This window comes from Saccopteryx leptura, chromosome 4 (genome assembly GCF_036850995.1).
Source record: "Saccopteryx leptura isolate mSacLep1 chromosome 4, mSacLep1_pri_phased_curated, whole genome shotgun sequence".
Taxonomy (NCBI): domain Eukaryota; kingdom Metazoa; phylum Chordata; class Mammalia; order Chiroptera; family Emballonuridae; genus Saccopteryx; species Saccopteryx leptura.
Window position 1 is genome coordinate 213045385 of NC_089506.1, and position 21104 is coordinate 213066488.

The 21104-nt window shown below is 49.4% G+C and overlaps 1 protein-coding gene across 2 annotated transcripts in view; it reads left to right on the plus strand.

The window, feature by feature from the left end:
* Positions 1–1317: 1317 nt before the first annotated feature.
* The window catches only part of PDPK1 (3-phosphoinositide dependent protein kinase 1), a 78189-nt gene continuing 58402 nt past the window's right edge, over positions 1318–21104 (plus strand). Inside the window, exon 1 of one of the 2 annotated variants that reach the window (XM_066382830.1) lies at positions 1318–1463. In XM_066382830.1, the coding sequence (XP_066238927.1) occupies positions 1440–1463 (24 nt within the window). In that variant the 5' untranslated portion in view covers positions 1318–1439. The remainder of the gene's footprint in view (positions 1464–21104) is intronic. The other variant, XM_066382832.1, reaches the window with a different exon arrangement.

Below are 21104 nucleotides of genomic sequence, written 5' to 3' on the forward strand. Positions count from 1 at the left end.
TTCCAAAAAGTTCATCATCAGCCCTGGCAGGTTGGCTCAGTGGTAGAGCATCAGCCCGGTGTATGGAAGTCCCACGTTCGATTCCTGGCCAGGGCACATAGGAGAAACGCCCTTCTACTTCTCCACCCTTCCCTCTCTCCTTTCTCTCTGTCTCTCTCTGCCCCTCCTGCAGCCAGGGTTCCGTTGGAGCAAAGTTGGCCCCTGCGCTGAGAATGGCTTCATGGTCTCCGCTTCAGGTGCAAGAATGGCTCCGGTCCCAACGGGGCAACGGCCCAGGGAGCAGAGCATTATCCCCTGGTGGGCATGCCAGGTGAATCCTGGTTGAGCGCATGCAGGAGTCTGTCTGCCTGCCTCCCCACTTCTCACTTCAGAAAAATAAAAAATTAAAAAATTAAAAAGCTCACCTGACCAGGCGGTGGCCCAGTGGCTAGAGCATTGGACTGGGATGTGGAGGACCCAGGTTTGAGACCCCAAGGTCGCCAGCTTGAGCGCAGGCTCATCTGGCTTGAGCAAAGCTCACCAGCTTGGACCCAAGGTCGCTGGCTCCAGCAAGGGGTTACTTGGTCTGCTGAAGGCCCGCGGTCAAGGCACATATGAGAAAGCAATCAATGAACAACTAGGTGTCGCAAGGAAAAACGAATGATTGATGCTTCTCATCACTCCATTCCTGTCTGTCCCTATCTATCCCTCTCTCTGACTTTCTGTCTCTGTAAAAAAATAATAAATAAATAAATAAAAAATAAAAAAGCTCATCATCATCATCAACTACAAAAATAATTATATGCAAATAAGTTCTGAAAATGTTTTTGAGACTATTAGCGGAGAAGAGACAATTGTTTTCTGCCTTATAAATACGACTTGATAGCCTAAATTTCCTTCTTGAACACTTTTTAGTTTTGTAACTAGTAAAGTTTGGTCTCTAGGTGTTTACGCAGAGCCCGGCTTCTGAGTCCCAGCGGTGGGTTGGAGCCCAGACTCGCCTCATTCGGGTGTGACCTTCGCGGGCCTGGGCCCCTGCAAGCCTCATTTCCCGGACCTGGGAGCCTGGGATGACAGCTCGCCCTCCACTCCCCACACAGACTTGCGGCTCTGGGATTGGTTCCCACTGGGTCGCGGCCCCGCCCGCCCAGGCAGGGGTCCCAAAGCTCCAGCCCGCTGGGCCCCAACCCGGAAATGCGGCTCGGGGGCGCCGACAGGGCTGAATAGGGCCGCGGCTGTGAAACAGCGAGCATGGCCAATGGGTACACGCGGCGGCGGCGGATCGGCGGAAGTTCCGCCCAGCGTGGCGCGGGGGCGGGGCGGTGCCGGGGGCGGCGAGTGGCGGGGCGGGCGCAGGATGAGGGCGGCCATTGCTGGAGGTCCGCCGCGGGGAGGACGACGCTGAAGGGCCGCGGAACCGCGCAGCGCTGCAGCGAAGTGCCGGAGCCGGCGCCGGGCCCATGGCCAGGACGACCAGCCAGCTGGTGAGTGCGCTCGCGGCAACCCGGGCTCACCAGACGATCATCCCTCCGAAAACCGCGGCCGCTCGGGCCCGGTGAGGCGCGGCGGCCCGTGATTCCGAGGGCCGGGTGGCGTCTCACCTGGCTGGGTCCGGGCAGCAAGGAGAAGGACCGTGGGCACCGTGCGGACGCCGCGCAGCCACCGAGGGAGCCCGGTCCCCGGGAGGCGGGCGCCGGCCCGACGGGGGCGCTGACAGGCACGCGGAGGGCGGGGGGAGCCCTAGAAATGTCACGGGCTCGCCGCGGTTCGAGTGTTTGGAAAGTTTGTTTTCGGCGCGGCCTGGAGCCGAGCCTCCGGCGTTACCTTCCGTGCTGTCTGCGGAGGAGCCTTCCTGGGGCTGCACCAGGAACGGGGTCCCGGTACCCCTGCCCGCAGCAGAAGTAGGAGTGCGAGCTCTTGCTCAAAGGGTCTGATGCTCCGAGCCTCCCAGGTTCCCGGATCGCGTGGAGTGGGGACGCTTTCCCGACCCGGCGGGTGCTTCTCCTGCCTGGAGTCCGCGCTCCGCCCGGCACAGGCACCGTTGTTGTGGGAAGTCCCTGGGAGCTGGGCTGGAACCTACCGCCAGGGGAACGGGAGCGTGACAGGGAGGAGGGATTTTAGGGGGAAAGAAAAAGAAAACGCACTTGTTGAGTTAAATGTTTGACTAAAAGTATCGCTAGTGACTCTGTATTTTGTCTCTGTCGCTGAAAGTCTCCCTAGTGCTTTTATGTTTTTTCTCTGCTAAGTCTGCACCCTTGGGAAAGGGTTTAAGGATTTATACCTTGTGTGCAAATGTGAAGTGGATGATGGAAGAATGTCTAGACAGCTTGTCAAGTTTGGTTCAAAAAGCAGATCCCTTAAATGAAGGAAGACCTGGGAAATGTATTTGACTGCTCATCTTGTGGGGAGGGGGGCACCTTTGAGAATCTGATGGCAGGTGTGCGACGTCTCCTGAGAAGAACGCATGCCACACCGAGTTTTGTAATGACTTCAGGAAGCTCTTGACCCCTCTGCCGCTCACCCGTGGACTTCGTGTTAAGAATACTCGGCTTTGTAGAGATGGGTGAGAATCCAGAGTCTAAGAGCGGGAGGACCTGTTCTGTTGAGGAAAAAGGTGAAAGGCGAAAGGGATGTCTTTGGTTATTGCGACATGTGGTGCCTGGGCTGACACACAACGACGCAATTTAGGACGCTTGGCAAACCTCAGTGGAGGCTGACTGACGATAATCCTGGATTTTGTAAAATGGATTTTTGCACAGCGATGCTGTTGCAATGCGAGGTGTGTACGTTATGGCATCCATCGGAAGAATAAGAGCGCATTTTCTTAGTGTTTGTAGTTCTTCGTGATGGACTTTAGACATCTGCAGATTTCTTTGCACAAGGCAGCTTTTTGGTTCAAAAACGGTGGAATCCACGAGAAGAAATGAAGTGCCGAAAAGGTTAGCTCTCTGGTCAGGAAGTGATAGGAATGAGATTTTTGTGTATGGAGCTAGGTTCCTTCACGTGTGCGTATGTCTGTGCGAATGCGCCCCATTTCCGGTCAGTAATGGCAGAGACGCCTCCAATGTTGGATTTTTCACAGGAGGACAGATAGATTTACACGTGTCAAGTGAGTTTGCTGTTCAAGCTGGGAATTTTAAGATGAGAATCCCGTGTCGGGATGATTCATCTTCCCATTTTTTGAAGCGTGTACAGCCAACAGGGGGAGCACTTGGAGTTGCCAGTCTGAAGATGGTCTGGCTCACCTTCACAGTCAGGTGTGTCCTATGCTGTAGTACCACTGATGGAGCACTTCCGTCAAGGCAGGCACTGGGCTAGCTAGCTCACACGTGTTGCTTGGTTTTCTCAGCAGTATTGCGAGGTAGGTGGTGTTCCTATTGTACAGGTGTGGAAACCGAGGTGCAGAGAGGCTAAATACTTCTCTGGTAAATAGCGCTCATCTGAGGCTGGCAGAGTCCCGGGTGCCACCCTGCCCCTCACATGAGGAGGGAGGACGTGCTGGGCAGCTCAGTGCAGCACTCAGTCTAAAGAAGTCCTCAGTGCGCTGCCCAGGAGGTCATGCCTGAATGTCCTGACTGTGCTGGAGGCAAGAGGGACATTGTCGGATGGAAGGACAGCACACTTACTTCTTTGGGCAGATAGCTGAACTCTGAGCCCCGGAGCCTGTGGCAGCCTCACTGTCAGAACGCAGCTGTTTGGAAAGAGACTCTGGTTCATCCTCATTTGAGGGCTGATATTCTGAATGGGTGAGGCTTGGAATCTTCCCTTTGTAAAATGAACTGTGGGCCCTGGCCCAGTGGCTCAGTGAATAAAACATTGACTATGTGCCAAGACCCTCTGTTACAGTACGTAGGATAAGCAATCAGTGAGTGCGCAACAGAATGGAATAACTAAGTGAAACAACGAATTGATACTTCTCTCTCCTTTCTCTTTCTCTCCTTCCTCCCTCCCTCCCTTCCTCGTCCTCCCCTCCCCCAAATCATGGAAAAATCAAATGAAAAAAAGAACCGCGCCTGACCAGGCGGTGGCGCAGTGAATAGAGCATTGGCCTGGGACACTGAGGACCCAGGTTTAAAACCCTAGGGTCTCTGGCTTGAGTGTAGGCTCATCCAGCTTGTGCATAGGGTCACCAACTTGAGCGTGGTCACTGGCTTGAGCGAAGCATCACTGGTTTGGCTGGACCCCCAGTCAAAGCACATATGAGAAAGCAATCAATGAACAACTATGTGGCCGCAAGGAAGATATGATGCTTCCCATCTCTCTTCCTTTCTGTCTGTCTGGCCCTGTCTGGCTCTCTCTCTCTCTAAAAATAAAAGAAAGAACTGTGTAATGATTCTGTTAATTGTAAAATTGGCGAATAGGCAAAGTCCTCCCTGTAACTCTAGGGTGGCTGCGAGTTTGCAGCAGTGGTTATTACTGAGGGCATGTAGTGGGGAAAGCTGAGAACATGGAAACGGGTTTTCCCTGGCTGGGCTGCTCATTTTCCTGGAATGTCATTCAGATATGCCAAAGTTATGGGTTCGATCCCTGGTCAGGGCACATGGGAGAATCAATGAATGTGTAAATAAGTGGAACAACAAATATCTCTCTCTGTCCCTCTCCTTCTCTTCCCCCTGCCCTCCTCTCTCTTTTGCTCTCTTCTTCACTCTAAAATACTACTACTACTAATAATAATAAATAAAAACACAAAAAAGGAGGCCCTGGTCAAGTGGCTCAGTGGATGAAGCATCAACCTGGCATGCTAGAGGTTGACTAAATGGAACTAAGTGAAACAATGAGTTGATGCTTCTCTTCCCTTCCCCCTTTCTTTTTTCTTTTCTCTTTCCCTCTTCTTCCCTCCCTCCCTCTTTCTCTTGCCCTATCTCTCTCTCCCTGTCTCTCTGATCAGTAGAAAAGGTTTTCTTTTAAAGAAAAAAGAAATGGGTTTGACTTCACTCTCTGTTTTGGATAGCTTCTGCTCATGTGGTCTCATGTACTGGGAGGTATTTCTGTCCCCATGATGCCCTTCAGCGAAGTGAGGTGCCCCTGCTAATAAGAGGTGGAAGTTTAGGTTTATACTCTTTGGACGTGAGTTTCATAAGAGGGGTCACAGCAGCATCCTGTAGAGATGTGGGGCCTGAAAGAAAGGAGGCTTGGGGCAGCTAGTTAAAGCATATCTGGGCCTCTAGGCTACCTTTAACACAATTAGGGGTGGGGGAAGAGTTTTCTCCTGGGGTGTTTCCCTTGAGTTTGTGCCCTCGTCCTGACCACCTGATGCGAGGTTTGAGTGCTTGTAGGGTAAGTGCATGGTGACCTGGAAAGTACTGCAAAATGGGTTGGGTTGGTCAGCAAGGTCTGTTCCTTCTGAGGGGATGGTGTGTGGAGAACCTTCTGGCTACTCCACTGTGCCCTGTTCTAAAGGGGTGCATTCTGTGGAAATGGACTTTGACTAGAGCAAGGAGCTAGTGCTGAGGACGCTTGGTGCAAAAGTGACTTTCTGCAGATGCGAGAACTAGGGCTGATGTGTGCCAGCTCTGTGTGCCTGCCCTTGTAATAACAGATGGCCGTAGGGGTGTGGAGCGCAGTTGTTTTGAAGGCAAGTTCAAAGGGCAGATCACTGGGGAGGAAGTGCTAGTGTGGAAACTGTTAAGTTTTGGACAAGTATCATTCAGACCTTTTCAGTAGTGCCGTCTTCTGTAACCAGACAGCATTCTTTACTTGTTCGCTGTGACACCAGGGCCTCAAGAAAAATGTATTTGAGTGTCAAGAAACAGTTGTGTATCATCACTAGCTGAGTCAACACAATAGGCAGGTGTGGGTTCTCAAGAGTAGTGGAGAATGTGTCCTGATGCTGGTGTCTTAGAGGAAAAAGGCCTGTTGGATTCATGATGGTTCTTGGAGTCTGTTCAGTGCTTGATGCTGGTTACCTTTATTTGGTTGCACAGAGTCTGTTTCCATCTTCTAAGTCTAGGAAATTTTTCCGATTTAAGCTGAAATATTTACTCCAAGAAATTTCAGGTTGTTTTGCCTGTGTTGAGGAGATAGTTCATTCCAAAGGATTTACATGTAAGGGCTCCAAATCCCTTAGCAGAGCAACTGAGTCAGATTTCGGTGTAAGTAACTGGGTTTCACAGAGGCCCACAGAAGCAGAAACTGACCGCACTGCAAACTGTGTGTGAGAAAAGATGTACAGGTCCGACTCTCCTGCATGAGAGCTGTGGATGTGTGAGGGCCACAGGGCCTCGTCCTCAAGCGGTTACCAGGTTAATGCCCCACATGGCCATGACCGGGCACATAGGCCACAGAAGAACAAACAAGTGTGCTTTCTTCTGGAGTGTTGCCAAGGGGCCTGGTGAAGGTGGACGCATAGTTCCTAATGGCCCAGTGACCTCCTGAGTCCACAGACAGCACCACATGGCCTCTGTACCAGGCACTGGGCTTTAAATCACCTTCAGCCTGCAGGGAATCGAAACATTTACAGGCGTGGTTTGAAGAAACGTCTGGATGCCAAGAAGTTCTTTCCGGAGGTCCTTGTTCTTTGCATGTTTGTGGAGCTGGTGGCGGGCCTGCCCACACAGGAGAGGCTGATGAGAGGCTGTGTGCAGAGGACTGTGTGTGTGTGTGTCTGCAATATTACAGTCAGCGTTCATCCGGCTGAAAGCACAGCTTTTACAATGAATCCATTGTTAACGTTTCATTCTCCAACCTGTTTTTCTATTTTGGAATTAATTTTACTGCAGCAGGAATTGTATCTCAAAGTGACAGCTGTGTATATTGGATGCTAGCAGGGAAGGCTGATAAGATTTACAGAGAAGCCTGACCAGGTGGTGGCGCGGTGGATAGAGTGTCGGACTGGGATGCGGAGGACCCAGGTTCAAGACCGCAAGGCTCAGCTTGGACCCAGGGTCGCTGGCTTGAGCAAGGGGTTACTCAGTCTGCTGTAGCTCCATTGTCAAGGCATATATGAGAAAGCAATCAATGAACAAATAAGGTGTCGCAACGAAAAACTAATGATTGATGCTTCTCATCTCTCTCCATTCCTGTCTGTCTGTTCCTATCTGTCCCTCTCTCTGACTCTCACTCTGTCTCTGTAAAAAAATATAAATAAATAAATAAATAAATAAAAGCTGCTGGGGGAAAAAAAAGATTCACAGAGAAGCTCGAAGCTTCACTGAAATTTCTTGAAGTGCTTTGACTGCAGTGGAAACCTGTGGGTAAAGAGTCTCGCAGTTAAGCTTTCTGTTTCCCTCCCTGTTTCTGGGAGGGTTGGGAGGACAGCCTGCAGCAGACCTGGGAGCTCTGTGCGGCGGGTGGCCAGGAGGAAGATTGTATCTAGCAGTCCTTGCTCTTGAACCCCATCTGAAGTATGGTGTGTGTGCTGGATTGTAGCATGGCTGTGGGTGCTGTCCTGCAGTAAGGGATGTCTGGAGGGGGGCAGCCACACTGCATGTGCATCCGATACTCTGACCTGGTGGGGCCGAGAACATTGACATAAGCTCTTCCTAGTTCCCCCTTTCCCAATGAGGGAGGAAGTAGGGTTAGGGTTAGAGTTTGCTGGCGGGTCCACAGGTTCCAGCGCTCTTGTGACTTTCTCAACCTCTCCTGGCTTGTCACTTTGCTTCCCCTTGGTAAGGGTCCCTCTCAGACCCCCCTGCTGTGTGGCCTCTGTTCCCAGCTTGCTCAGCCAGGGCAGTGTTCATGAAATTCTCAACTGCCAGCTTCTCTCTAGGCCCGCCCTTTTAGCCTGAAGCAATTCCCCTTAATGGAACCCCCCACAAAGCTGGCTGGGAAGCCTTTTCTGACCAATCACTATATGACCCCCATACTAGGTCTGCACCAGGTTTTTGTGATGTAATGAGTGTTGTGTTTCTCTAAGATGGGTTCTGGACCTTGCTATGTTATGTTTCTAAACCTTGAGTTTCTAGATGACTTCTGTTACTTTTTCTCACGCTTTCTGCTCCAGGCTCTGTTGTCTGGTCTTCGTATGGTGTGTTTGTCGTGCGCTTGTTAATCGTGCCATTTTTGCTGTTTATTAACAGAACCCTGTCTGCATCCTGCATGTACCTTCTGACTCCCCTGCATGAGAGCTGTGTATGTGTGAGGGGTACAAGGCCTCATTCTAAAGCATTTACCAGGTTAATGAAGGCATTCCAACGTAGGAAGAAGTCAGATGGTTAAAAACATGGGTGCCTTTTCCACTTCTTCATTGTTTAAAGAAATAAAATTTTTTTCTAAGGAAATATAATTTAAAAGAGGGGTAAGTCTTTTTTCTGTATGTGCATTATCTGACCCTTGAGAGCTTATATTTTAAGCTGTTGGTTTCTTTCTTTCTTTTTTTTTTTTTTGTATTTTTTTTTTTCTTCTGAAGCTGGAAACAGGGAGAGACAGGCGGACAGACTCCCGCATGCGCCCGACCGGGATCCACCCGGCACGCCCACCAGGGGGCGACACTCTGCCCACCAGGGAGCGATGTTCTGCCCCTCCGGGGCGTCGCTCTGTCGCGACCAGAGCCACTCTAGCGCCTGGGGCAGAGGCCAAGGAGCCATCCCCAGCGCCCGGGCCATCTTTGCTCCAATGGAGCCTCTGCTGCAGGAGGGGGAGAGAGACAGAGAGGAAGGAGAGGGGGAGGGGTGGAGAAGCAGATGGGCGCTTCTCCTGTGTGCCCTGGCTAGGAATCGAACCCGGGACTTCTGCATGCCAGGCCGACGCTCTACCACTGAGCCAGCCGGCCAGGGCCGGTTTCTTTGTATTTTAAAAACAAATTTTAAATGTCTTTATTTTAAGATTTTATTTATTCATTTTAGAGAGAAAAGAAAAAAAGAGAGAGAGGTAGAAGGGGAGGGAAGTAGCAAGAAGCATCAACTCCCATATGTGCCTTGACCAGGCAATCCTGGGGTTTCAAACCAGCAACCTCAGTGTTCCAGATTGTTGCTTTATCCACTGCACCACCACAGGGTCAGGCTTAAAGCCATTGGTTCCTTTTTATACTGGAGCCCTTCCTGGGAAGTCTTGGCAATCAAATGTTGGGCTGAATCTGGTTTATCCAGCCTGACCTGTGGTGGCGCAGTGGATAAAGTGTCGGCCTGGAATGCTGAGGTCACCGGTTCAAAACCCCGGGCTTGCCTGGTCAAGGCACATATGGGAGTTGATGCTTCCTGCTCCTCTCCCCACCCCCTATTCTCTTTCCTCTCTCTCTCTCTAAAAATGAATGAACAAAATCTAAAAAAAAAAAAAATCTGGTTTATCCAATTGTTAGGAACAAGCCAACAGTATCCTAGGCTGAAGCTCTCCATGTTGGCACTGCTATCAGGTTGGGTGAGGCCTGCCTTGGACTACTGTCCTCACATCCCAGGACCCCGAGTACCTAACCCGCAGAGGGGCCAGTGTTAGTGATGTGGACCCTACATAAGATCAGCCCCTCGCAAGACAATTGTTTTCTCAACCGGAGGACTGGTTCTTGAAGATCTCTGATGATCAAGATCATCCTAGCAATCTGTTCACTGGAAGCCAAGCTGCTTTTCCCTGGCAACAGAGGGAGCTGGGGAAATGGCCCTTCTGATGTTTGGTCCCTTTGACACACCTCTCTGCCATTTGTTTTTTGTTTGTTTGTTTGTTTTTTTATGTGCCTTGACCGCGGGCCTTCAGCAGACCAAGTAACCCCTTGCTTGAGCCAGCTACATTGGGCTCAACCAGATGAGCCCTCGCTCAAGCTGGCGACCTCGGGGTCTCGAACCTGGGTCTTCCGCATCCCAGTCCAACGCTCTATCCACTGTGCCACCGCCTGGTCAGGCCCTCTCTGCCATTAGGGGAAGGTCAGTGAGGGCTTTCCCCAGGCCTCAGCTTTGCTCTAATTTCTGAGTGTCCCATCCCAAGGGGAGCATGTGCTCCATGGGTGAGTACAGCCACATAGAGCACCGTGCCTATGCCCCCCAGGTATCAGAGGCCCCAGGTGCCAGAGATGCCACCCTCCAGAAATGGTTTGCAGCTGGTGGTCGTGGGGGAACCCCAGGACTCTTTCTCTGAGTAACCCACGTTTTCTCCAGGTTTCACGCCATGCACCTGTGCACAGATACACCGTGAGTGAGCATGGTGGGCCAGAGCACCATCAGCATAGGAGGAGGGCGGGCTTGGATGGGAGCGTTAGACCCAGCGTGTGCCGCCATTGGCTGCCCAGTGGTGCTGCATGGACCTTTGGGAAAGGATTGGAGCAGCCCCGTCTTTGGCAAAGCTGCCCAAATACTGGCTCTGCTCAGCCATGTTCTTAGGTTCTGGAAAGCCTCCAGACTCTGGGGAAGCAGGTAAGTCAGCAAGCTAACTTCTTTATCAAGCTACAAAGCTTGATAACTGCTCATTTCCAAGGTCTTGTTGTTTTTAACGTGCTTCCTTCTTGGGGGAAGCACTTAGCCATTCTGCATTTTTCTCTCCAGGCGCCTGTGACTTAGGCTGGACAGGCCGCTGAGAGAATAAGCAGTTTCCTCTGTGCACAGTCTCAGAAACGTAGCATTTACTGCCCTTTTTTTTTCCATCGATAACTCATTTTTTTTCTTTCTGCAGTTTGCATTTTCTTTCATGTTTTTTCCCCCCATTTGGTCAGGTTATAAGTACATAGCTTATTCTATACATTTTTAAAGTTAAAGATGTGCATCTAAAGACAGATTTTTTTGGTGTGAATACATTTTATTCTCATTCTTTAAAAAAAAATCAAAACTCATACTTTAAATGCCCTCTCTTTCTGTTTCTTTCTACCTTTTTTTAGATCTTAGAAAACTTTTTGCCCTGGCCGGTTGGCTCGGTGGTAGACCGTCGGCCTGGTGTGCAGAAGTCCCGGGTTCGATTCCCAGCTGGGGCACACAGGAGAAGCGCCCATCTGCTTCTCCACCCCTCCCCCTCTCCTTCCTCTCTGTCTCTCTTTTCCCCTCCCGCAGCGAGGCTCCATTGGAGCAAGGATGGCCCGGGCGCTGGGGATGGCTCCTTGGCCTCTGCCCCAGGCGCTAGAGTGGCTCTGGTCGTGACATAGCGACGCCCTGGAGGGGCAGAGCATCGCCCCCTGGTGGGCAGAGCGTCGCCCCCTAGTGGGCATGCCGGGTGGATCCCGGTCGGGCGCATGCGGGAGTCTGTCTGACTGTCTCTCCCCGTTTCCAGCTTCAGAAAAATACAAAAAAACAAAACAAAAAAAACCTTTTTATCCCAGAAGCTGTTGTCACTGAGCTTTATGTCCCTGGGCTGGAGGGCGGTGATGATGAGCTGGTGGTACGTTAGAAGAGATGTGAGCAGAATAGGGCTCCATGCTCCTGGCCTGAAGGAACCCTGGGTGAAAAGGACTGAATCTGCAGCTTAGTGGATGGGGGCAGCCTGCATGTGCTCCCGCTTCTCTGAGCCCCACCAACCACTGCCCTCCTCCAGGGGCTGAATGGAAGCCGTCCACAGCATGGCCATTGCAAATGGTGCCTGAAGAGGGGAGGGCAGTTTCCCTGAAGAGTGCTGGCTGGCCTTTGTGGGGGCTGCTCCCAAGAGGCACCAGAAGAGCCCAGACCCAGAGTGCATCTGGCAACCAGGAGGCTGGGGTACCCAGAAGGCAGAGGAGCCAGACGTGGCCAAGTGCCGTGCCAGTGCGAGGAGGGAGTCAGTGGGCGTGCTGGAACGACCAGGCAGGCTGTACTTGGCTGGTGCTTGCACAGGGAGACTGCTGTACACAAACATGGAAGCCTTTTGGAGAATGCGAGCTAAAGGAGGTGGTGGGGCTAGAGAATTTATAGTAAACTTCTGTGTTTGCTTTTTTTTCCCTTTTTTTCAAGCGTACTATTTTCCTCCAGTGGCCCTATGTTTTTGTTTTGTTGTTGTTTTTTTACAAGGACAGAGAGAGGGATAGACAGGGACAGACAGACAGGAATGGAGAGAGATGAGAAGCATTAATCATCAGTTTTTCATTGCGACACCTTAGTTGTTCATTGCTTGCTTTCTCATATGTACCTTGACCACGGGCCTTCAGCAGACTGAGTAACTCCTTGCTCGAGCCAGCGACTTTGGGTCCAAGCTGGTGAGCTTTGCTCAAACCAGATGAGTCTGTGCTCAAGCTGGCGACCTCGGGGTCTCGAACCTGGGTCCTCCATATCCCAGGCCAACGCTCCATCCACTGCACCGCTGCCTGGTCAGGCAGCCCTATGTTTTTTTGTGTGTGTGTGTTTTTTTTTTTTTCCGAAGCTGGAAACGGGGAGGCAGTCAGACAGACTCCCACATGCGCCCGACAGGGATCCACCCGGCATGCCCACCAGGGGGCGATGCTTTGCCCCTCTGGGGCGTCGCTCTGTTGCGTCCAGAGCCATTCTAGCACCTGAGGCAGAGACCACAGAGCCATCCCCAGCGCCCGGGCCATCTTTGCTCCAATGGAGCCTCGCTGCGGGAGGGGAAGAGAGAGACAGAGAGGAAGGAGAGGGGGAGGGGTGGAGAAGCAAATGGGTGCCTCTCCTGTGTGCCCTGGCCGGGAATCGAACCCGGGACTCCTGCACACCAGGCCGACGCTCTACCGCTGAGCCAACTGGCCAGGGCTGTGTGTGTTTTTTTTTTAATATTTTATTTACTGATTTTTAGAGAGAGGGGAGAGAGAGAGAGAGAGAGAGAGAGAAAGAAAGGGGAGGAGCAGGAAGCATCAACTCCCATATGTGCCTTGACCAGGCAAGCCCAGGGTTTCGAACCAGCAACCTCAATGTTCCAGGTCGACGCTTTATCCCACTGCACCACCACAGGTCAGGCCAGCCCTATGTTTTTCAAGGTGGTGTTGAGCTGTGACTCTGAGTCAGGTTTTTAATGACACAGGATGTTTTCAGATCCATTAAGTTTGCTCAGGACTATCAAAATAGCCTCCAAACTTATTTTTACAGTAAACTTGATTTTGGAATAATTTTAGGTGTTTAGGAAAGTTGCAAAGTCAGCACAGAGTTCCCATAATATCTATCACCCTACTTTGCCTCACGTTAAGTCTTTATAGCCATGCCACATCTGTCAAAACCAAGAAATGGACCTGGGAACCACTATTAACTGAACTGCAAACCTGTCTGGGATTGCGTCAGTTTCCCCCGTGTCCTCTTTCTGTTCCAGGATCCCATCCAGGGTCCGCATTGTCTTTAGTCCTGCCCTTTGGTCTTCTCTGGTCTAGGACAGTTTCAGACCTTCCTTGTTTTTCATGAAGGCAATGCTTTGGAAGAGTAATGAATGGGTATTTCGTGGACTGTGCCTCAGTTTGGGTTTGTCTGATGTGTTTTGGTGACAAGGCTGAGGTTATGGGCTCAGAAAGAACCCCATGGAGGTGCATGCCCCTGGTGCATGCTGTCAGGGGTGTCGTAAGCCCACTGACAGTCATTGTAGAGGTGAAATAAGCTTAGTGCTGATTGACTGGAATTAGGCCCAGGGCCCAGCCCTGCTCTCTAATATGTGCTGTTGATGGTCATGGCATGACTACAGTATTTTTATTTCGGAAGGACCTTAATGATCATTACCCTGTTGAATTCTTCCATTTTCTAGATGAAGACACTTGGGACCCGAAGGGCTGCAGACTTAGATGTACCTGGTCAGAACCTGCATGGGGCCTAGGCGCCTGTCTGCTCTGGCCACTTTCTGCAGATGGGGACACTCCTGGACACTCTGCAAGGACAGATGTCCCCAGGTGCAGAGTGGGTCTGAACTCACTGATGGAACTGGTTTCCAATCAGAGGTGTGCCACGTCCCTCTGGAGCATGTGCTTGTGATCCCATCAGCATTTGTGTGACCTGCAGCTCAGGGCTGTGGACTGAGTCTCTTGGCGCTTTATCTGCAAGCAAGAGGATGGATTTGTGTCCTGGTTCTTTGTGAAAGTAGGTGGTGGGTTCTAACTCTTTTCTTTTAGGTGAAGCTACAGTGTTATTTATGGTCTAAAGACCTTGTCTCAAGTCACAGACTAAGCTGTGGGCTGTTACTTTGAGGCTTTTAGATTGAACCAAGAGCAGAATGTGGAGCTTCTTATAGCCAGAATTCAGAAGATAGGCAGTTCTGGAAAGTCATGAGCTTGGTTTGTTTTCCCATCCACCATCCGATTTGCCCCTCCAATCTCCTGTACAACCACAAAAGCAAGTCAGGAAGGTGGGATTTGGTAGGAAGAAAGATGGGCACTGATGCGAAGGGAAAGAAAGCACTTTGAATAAAATGATGGTGATGGCTCTTGGCACTGGGTGGATAGTCCTCAGGGTGTTAAGGGCTCATCCCGGGACTCTGGCCTCTCTGCAAGCATGTGTCAGGTGCTTGGAGTTGGCCATGACAAGGCGAAATGTAGACCGGCCTGGCTGCTGCCCTACTTTTCATCCTCCTCCTTTGCTTGTTTCGGTACGTGAAGTGAGAATTGGTGAGTGGTAGAGGTGTGGTTACATGTCATGCTAGGCACGATAGATCTTGCTCTGCATGCTGATGATGTTGGGAAGCTTTACTGTGGGAGTTGGCCATTAAGACTGTGAAAAAGTCGCTCTGTGTGTTATTGGCCACTGTGGTTCCCAGTGAGAAACTATTCCAAGTTTGCAGATAAGGAACCAAGAAAGGAAAACATCTGTTTATGGTGCCTTTTCAGGTGTCAGGGTAGGCATTCTCCGTTAGAAATAAGCTGGGGCTCTCTTCTGCATTGCAAACCATGGAAATTACACTGCTGAAGGGGTGCTCCTGCCCAGTGACATTTATTTATATGGCCAGTAGCATTCTGGGGTGCCTGGGGTTTTTGTTTGTTTTCTTGTTTCAAGGAGACAGAAGCCTCTGATTTTTTTTTGTTTTGTTTTGTATTTTTTTGAAGTTGGAAACGGGGAGGCAGTCAGACTCCTGCATGCGCCCGACCGGGATCCACCCAGCATGCCCACCAGGGGACGATGCTCTGCTCATCTGGGGCGTCGCTCCGCTGCAACCAAAGCCATTCTAGCACCTGAGGCAGAGGCCACAGAGCCATCCTCAGCGCCCGGGCCAACTTTGCTCTGATGGAGCCTTGGCTGCGAGAGGGGAAGAGAGAAACAGAGAGGAAGGAGAGGGGGAGGGGTGGAGAAGCAGATGGGCGCTTCTCCTGTGTTCCCTGGCCGGGAATCGAACCGGGACTCCTGCACGCCAGGCCGATGCTCCAACACTGAGCCAGCCAGCCAGGGCCGCCTCTGATTTTTTTTTTTTTTTACAGAGGCAGAGATAGACAGGGACAGACAGACAGGAATGGAGAGAGATGAGAAGCATCAATCATCAGTTTCTCGTTGCGCATTGCGACTTCTTAGTTGTTCATTGATTGCTTTCTCACATGTGCCTTGACCTCGGGCCTTCAGCAGACCGAGTAACCCCCTGCTGGAGCCAGCGACCTTGGGTCTAAGCTGGTGAGCTCTTTGCTCAAGCCAGATGAGCCCGCACTCAAGCTGGCGACCTCGGGGTCTCGAACCTGGGTCCTTCTACATCCCAGTCCGACGCTCTATCCACTGCGCCACCACCTGGTCAGGCCACCTCTGATTTTTAAAGAACAAAAGTCTGACCACATGAATCTGCCATTTTCTTGACAGGGTAGCCTGTTGGGGTTCTTAGACCACTTACCCACATCACTGTAGGTCTAGGTTTGTGGGTGGAAAACAATGATGGAGGGTAAACGAAATCCAGGGCATCTTAAAGACTATGGGAAGTTCCTACAGGTCCCTGTGCTGCTCTCAAGGATCTTGCACTTTGCCTGGGGAGATGCTATTTCCTCAGTTACCGGACAGGAGACCTGGCCCCTTCAGATCTGCCTAGGGCCAGCCAGTAGATAGTGTGTGGATTCTTGACTTCATGCAGAAGAAATTTCACAACACTAGTCCAGGTGATTTTGAAAGTTTATTAAATGGGGGCAGTAAACCAAGGAAGAGAGAATAGAGAAACCTTTATGGGAAGGAAATGAACCCACACTGGGAAGTCGGGGAAAGGAGTGGCTCGGAGACAGGTTCAGGGGTTTAGCCTGGGATAAGCTGCTGCTCCCCACTGCTCCCCTGGTTGCAAGTCTCCTGAGGACCCTTTAAGTTTAGGAAATACACTCCTGTGATGGTGAGGGGGGCAGTAGGGTGTATAGGGGAAGGTGTGGCCTACTCCCTAGAGTGAGTGAGAGAGCACTGGGTCCTTTGCTTTTTTTGTTTGTTTTTTTGTCATCTGAATGACAAAATACTTTTTTTTTTTTTAGAGAGAGGCAGGGAGAGAGAGACAGAAAGACAGACAGGAACATCAAGCTGTTCCTGTATGTGACCTGACTGGGGAATCAAACCAACAACCTTCGTGCTTTGGCACAATGCTCCAACCAACCAATATTCCAATCAACTGAGCTATCCAGCCAGGGCTGGCTCAATTTCTATTGATTATTATACAGAGAAAGGGGAAGAGTGTGGGGGGGGGATGGAAGCATTTGTTGTTCCACTCAGTTGTGCATTTTTTGGTTGCTTCCCGTATGTGTGCCCTGACCAGGTATCAGACCTGCAACCTTGTCATTTCAGTACAATGCTCTTAACCCAGTGAACTAACTGATCAGGGCAGTGGTTCTAGGACACTGGTACACTCTAGAAGATTTCTGGGTGCACCCTATGGTATTCCAGAGAAATATGTGCCTGTTGGGGACCAAAAAACCAACAGGGTTTTTGGAGTTTAGATTTTTGGGGGACAAGTGTGGGGAATTGGCTGTAAGCTGACAGTCTGCCCAACCCCCCACCTCACTTTGCCTGATTAGGTTGCAAAAGGCTGTTAAACTGGGGTGCTGGATTGTTTACACTACTCCCCATTGTTACCTGGAAAGACGGGAGGCAAGTTTCTTTTATCCTTTATTTAGTGTAAAGTTAAGATAATATGTATGGTGGGGGTTTCTGCACCCAACACAATTAAGAGTAAAAAGAGAAGAATTCTTCAATGTATTGATGAGGAAATGAGAGTTTGCCTTTTAAATACATATATGCCCAAACATTGAAGAAATCGCTAGGACACATCAGGCTCATGTTTCTCAAAAACACAAGAATGAAAAAACTTAGCACATTTGTGCTGGGACCTGCCAAATTTACTAAATCTTAATAAGAATGAATCTATATAAATAAAAAGAGAACTTTTTTGTCATTTTTTTTATTTTTTAACCCCTCTTTTTTACGAATTCTAAAAAGCATAACTCAAAAAATGTAACATAAAAATGTTTTTAATGTCAGAATAAATTTAATTTTGTTTTTACTTTGTTTAATTACCATAAAAGCACACTTGGACTTTATATATTTTTTCTTTAATATTTGACTTAATTATTATAACATATTTCTCAGAAATTTGTATATAGTGCGCCTACAATTATTTGTAGGATTTTAAATGTGCCTCGACTTCAGAAAGTTTGAGAACCACTGGATCAGGGCCTGGGTCTTTTGTTTTGAGGGTTTGTTTGTTTTTTGACAGAGAGTCAGAGAGGGATAGACAGGGGCAGACAGACAGGAACAGAGAGATGAGAAGCATCAGTCATTAGTTTTTTGTTGTGCATTGCAACACCTTAATTGTTCATTGATTGCCTTCTCATATGTGCCTTGACCATGGGCCTTCAGCAGATGGAGTAACCCCTTGCTCGAGCCAGCAACCTTGGGCTCAAGCTGGTGAGCTTTTGCTCAAACCATATGAGCCCTTGCTCCCCTCGCTGGAGCTGATGACCTCGGGGTCTCGAACCTGGGTCTTCCGCATCCCAGTCCGACGCTCTATCCACTGCACCAGCACCGGTCAGGCTGTTTTGAGGGTTTTTAAAGATTGAGAGTTTGTGGGTGGTCTTAGGGGAAGATTCTAATAGAATATTCATCAGCTTTATGCTGATGTATCAAATGAGATTTTTCTTTTTCCCTTAACTTCTGTTGTTGGGTGTGGTTGATACAAATGGTATTAATTACATTTCTGCTGTCTCCCTGAGTAGGGTATTGAAGATTTACCCTTTGGGGAGGAGAAGTGTAAACTGTTTACACTTGGATAGAAACTAGGATTTTGTGATTTACTAGATGGCTATAAATTGCTTGGTCATTTACCTATCTGTCTCAGTTTCCCTCTTTCACTTGTCCTGGCTTACTGACCTGTGTCAGGAGGTACACAAGCCATGGGCTGGCAAGGACAGAGTGCAGCTTAGTCCACATGGAGGTTAAAGGACATAGGAGGGCACGGCAGAGCTAGTGTGTCAGCGTCAGCGAGGGGAAGGTGATGGGGCTTCTGCAGCAATCTGAGGAATGGGAAGCGCGGATGGTCCCCAGCCCAGCAGAGGGGGACCAGGGACTGGGAGGGGTGATAGAGGGATTGGTAGGGCTGGGACCCCAGAGAAAGGCTCTCATTGCATTGGAAGTGCCCACGTACTCTAGGTTTTATTTCACCTTTTGACCTTGTTATCTTGGAGACTGAAGGAAGTTTCCTGTAAGTGCTGGGGTTGGAAGCTGGAGAGCTGGAAAGAGGAGGAAACAGCTCAACACCTGCTGGCCTCACCACATCACTTATCAGATAAGCTATATTTGGTCAAGTTAGGTGTCCCTCAAATTCCTAAACTAGATCATGGGGGGAAATGTTTGGTGCATGAATATAATTCCCAAGGAAAGATTTGTATTTAAGCAGTACTTACATACTTTACATGACTTTAGATTAGAAACTTGGTTTTTCTTTTAGTTGTCAACTTTAATATGTTAAATTGTTAATTTTAGCAAAACAGAAAGCAAGAGGCTGTTGGTATTGTTTTCTGACTAATAATAGACTTTACTGAGTAAAGCTTTTTTTTTTAATTAATTTTTTTTTTTTTTTTTTACAGAGACAGAGAAAGTCAGAGAGAGGGATAGATAGGGACAGACAGACAGGAACACAGAGAGATGAGAAGCATCAATCATCAGTTTTTCTTTGAGGCACCTTAGTTGTTCATTGATTGCTTTCTCATATGTGCCTTAACTGTGAGGCTACAGCAGACCAAGTAACCCCTTGTTCAAGCCAGCGACCTTGGGTCCAAGCTGGTGAACTTTGCTCTCGGAGTCTCGAACCTGGGTCCTCTGCATCCCAGTCCGACTGCGCCACCACCTGGTCAGGCATGAGTAAAGCTTTTAACACGTATGGAATCTTAAGTATGCAGATTGAATTAATTATCTTTGAAGTGCTGCTGATTTTTCTGATGCAGCTCTAGGATGACATGCTTGAAAAGCAGTCGGATTTTCATGCCGGGCCCCTACTGATAGTCAGTGGTTTCTGCCCGTCACTTAGGATGTGTCTAAAATACTAGTTTATTCATCTGCTCATTAGTGAATACTCCTTATCCATCTGATTCCTTCCTAAATATAGAAACTGATGAACGTAGAAGGGAGTTCAAAAGGTCTGTGGGCCCCATGTCAGTGATATGGCCCCTCAGAGGGACCCGCCCATGGGGACCTCCTCTGCTGTTTCTGCTGTCCCTGCTTCTGTCCGACTTTGTCCTTTGTCCTCTGCAGCTGTCAAGGTTAATAGTTACAGGGAATCAGCTGGATGATCTGTCTCTCCTTCACTCAGAGGTTATCATGGTTTCCTTTCTGCCTTTTAACCAAATTGGGACCTCTGTTGTATACCTGACAGTTTTGTTTCCTGATGTTTTCCTTTCACACTTGTGCACGGGCATTACTTTCACACTCCACAGTGCCTAGTACTTCTCTCCCTGGGTGAACCAGAGTAGTAGTCACTATCCTACAGGTGGACATTTACATAGGCCATTTCCAGTTGTTGGGAGTCATTTTTTTTTTTATTTTTATTTATTTTTAATTAATTAATTTTTAGTGAGGAGGGGGAGGCAGAGAAACAGACTCCCGCATGTGCCCTGACCAGGATCCACCTGGCAAGCCCACTAGGGGGCAATGCTCCATTGCTCAGCAATGGAGCCACTTTTTAGCGCCTGAGGCAGAGGCCATGGGAGCCATCCTCAGCGCTAGCCAACTTGCTTGAACCAATCTAGCCACGGCTGTAGGAGGGTAAGGGTGGAGGTGGAGAAGCAGATGGTCGCTTCTCCTGTGTGTCCTAACCAGGATTCAAACCCAGGACATCCACATGCTGGGCCAACACTCTACCACTGAGACAACCAGCAAGGGCCTAAATTTTTATACAGTATATTGAATTTAGTGAGAGAGGAAGGGGGAGAGAGACAGGAACATTGAGCTGTTCCTGTATGTGCCCTGACCAGGGATCAAACCAGCAACCTCTGCACTTGCAAACAATGTTCTAACCAGCTGAGCCTCTGGCCAGAGAAGGAGTCATTTCTTAATGAATGTTTTCTTTTCATTTTTTATTCTGTGAGAGGAGGGGAGGCAGAAACAGACTTCCCCATGCACCCTGACCAAGATCCACCTGGCAAGCCCACTAGAGGGTGATGCTCTGCCCATCTGTTGTGTTCTCCTGAGCTCTTCTTAGCACCTAAGGTGGAGGCCATGGAGCCATCCTCAGTGCCCGGGGCCAACTTGCTCCAGTTGAGCCATGGCTGCAGGAAGAGAGGGGGAGAGAGAGACAGAAAGATAGACAGACAAGCAAGGGGGGTGTTGGTGGAGGAGAAGCAGATGGACATTTCTCCTGTGTGCCCTGACTGGGAATCAAACCCAGGACATCCACACACCAAGCTGATGCTCTACCACTGAGTCAACGGACCAGGGCCTGAATATTTTCTTATTTAAATCTTATTTTGAATAGAAATAGAATAGAAATATGCCGGGTCAGAAAGGCAAGAGCCTAAGGTATGATATGGTGGTGATTACTAAATGCTTCCTGGGAAGGTCCTGCCAATTTAGTTTAGGGCCCCTATTTCTCTGTCCCTGGCTGACACGGAGTATCAGCGTCACATGCACCCTCTACTAAGTGGTACTAACTGGGAAGGTTTGAGAGCCAGGAGTTTGAATAAGGCTTCACTGGTGGGCCTGGCACTATGGACAAGGACCTGTTCTGTTCCTCAGCGACCCCATCTGTGAAAAGAATGCCAGTGGTTTTCACACTAAAAATTGTTTTGAGGAATAACCGTGATAACACATGTAAAATGCTTAGAAGAGTGGATGGCAGACTATAAGCACTTACATGTTACTTATGATTTTTAGAAGGAGAGAAAATGGCGTTCATTAACTATTTTGAACAGTAGTCTTTAACATTGTCTCTATAAAGGGTGTATGTAA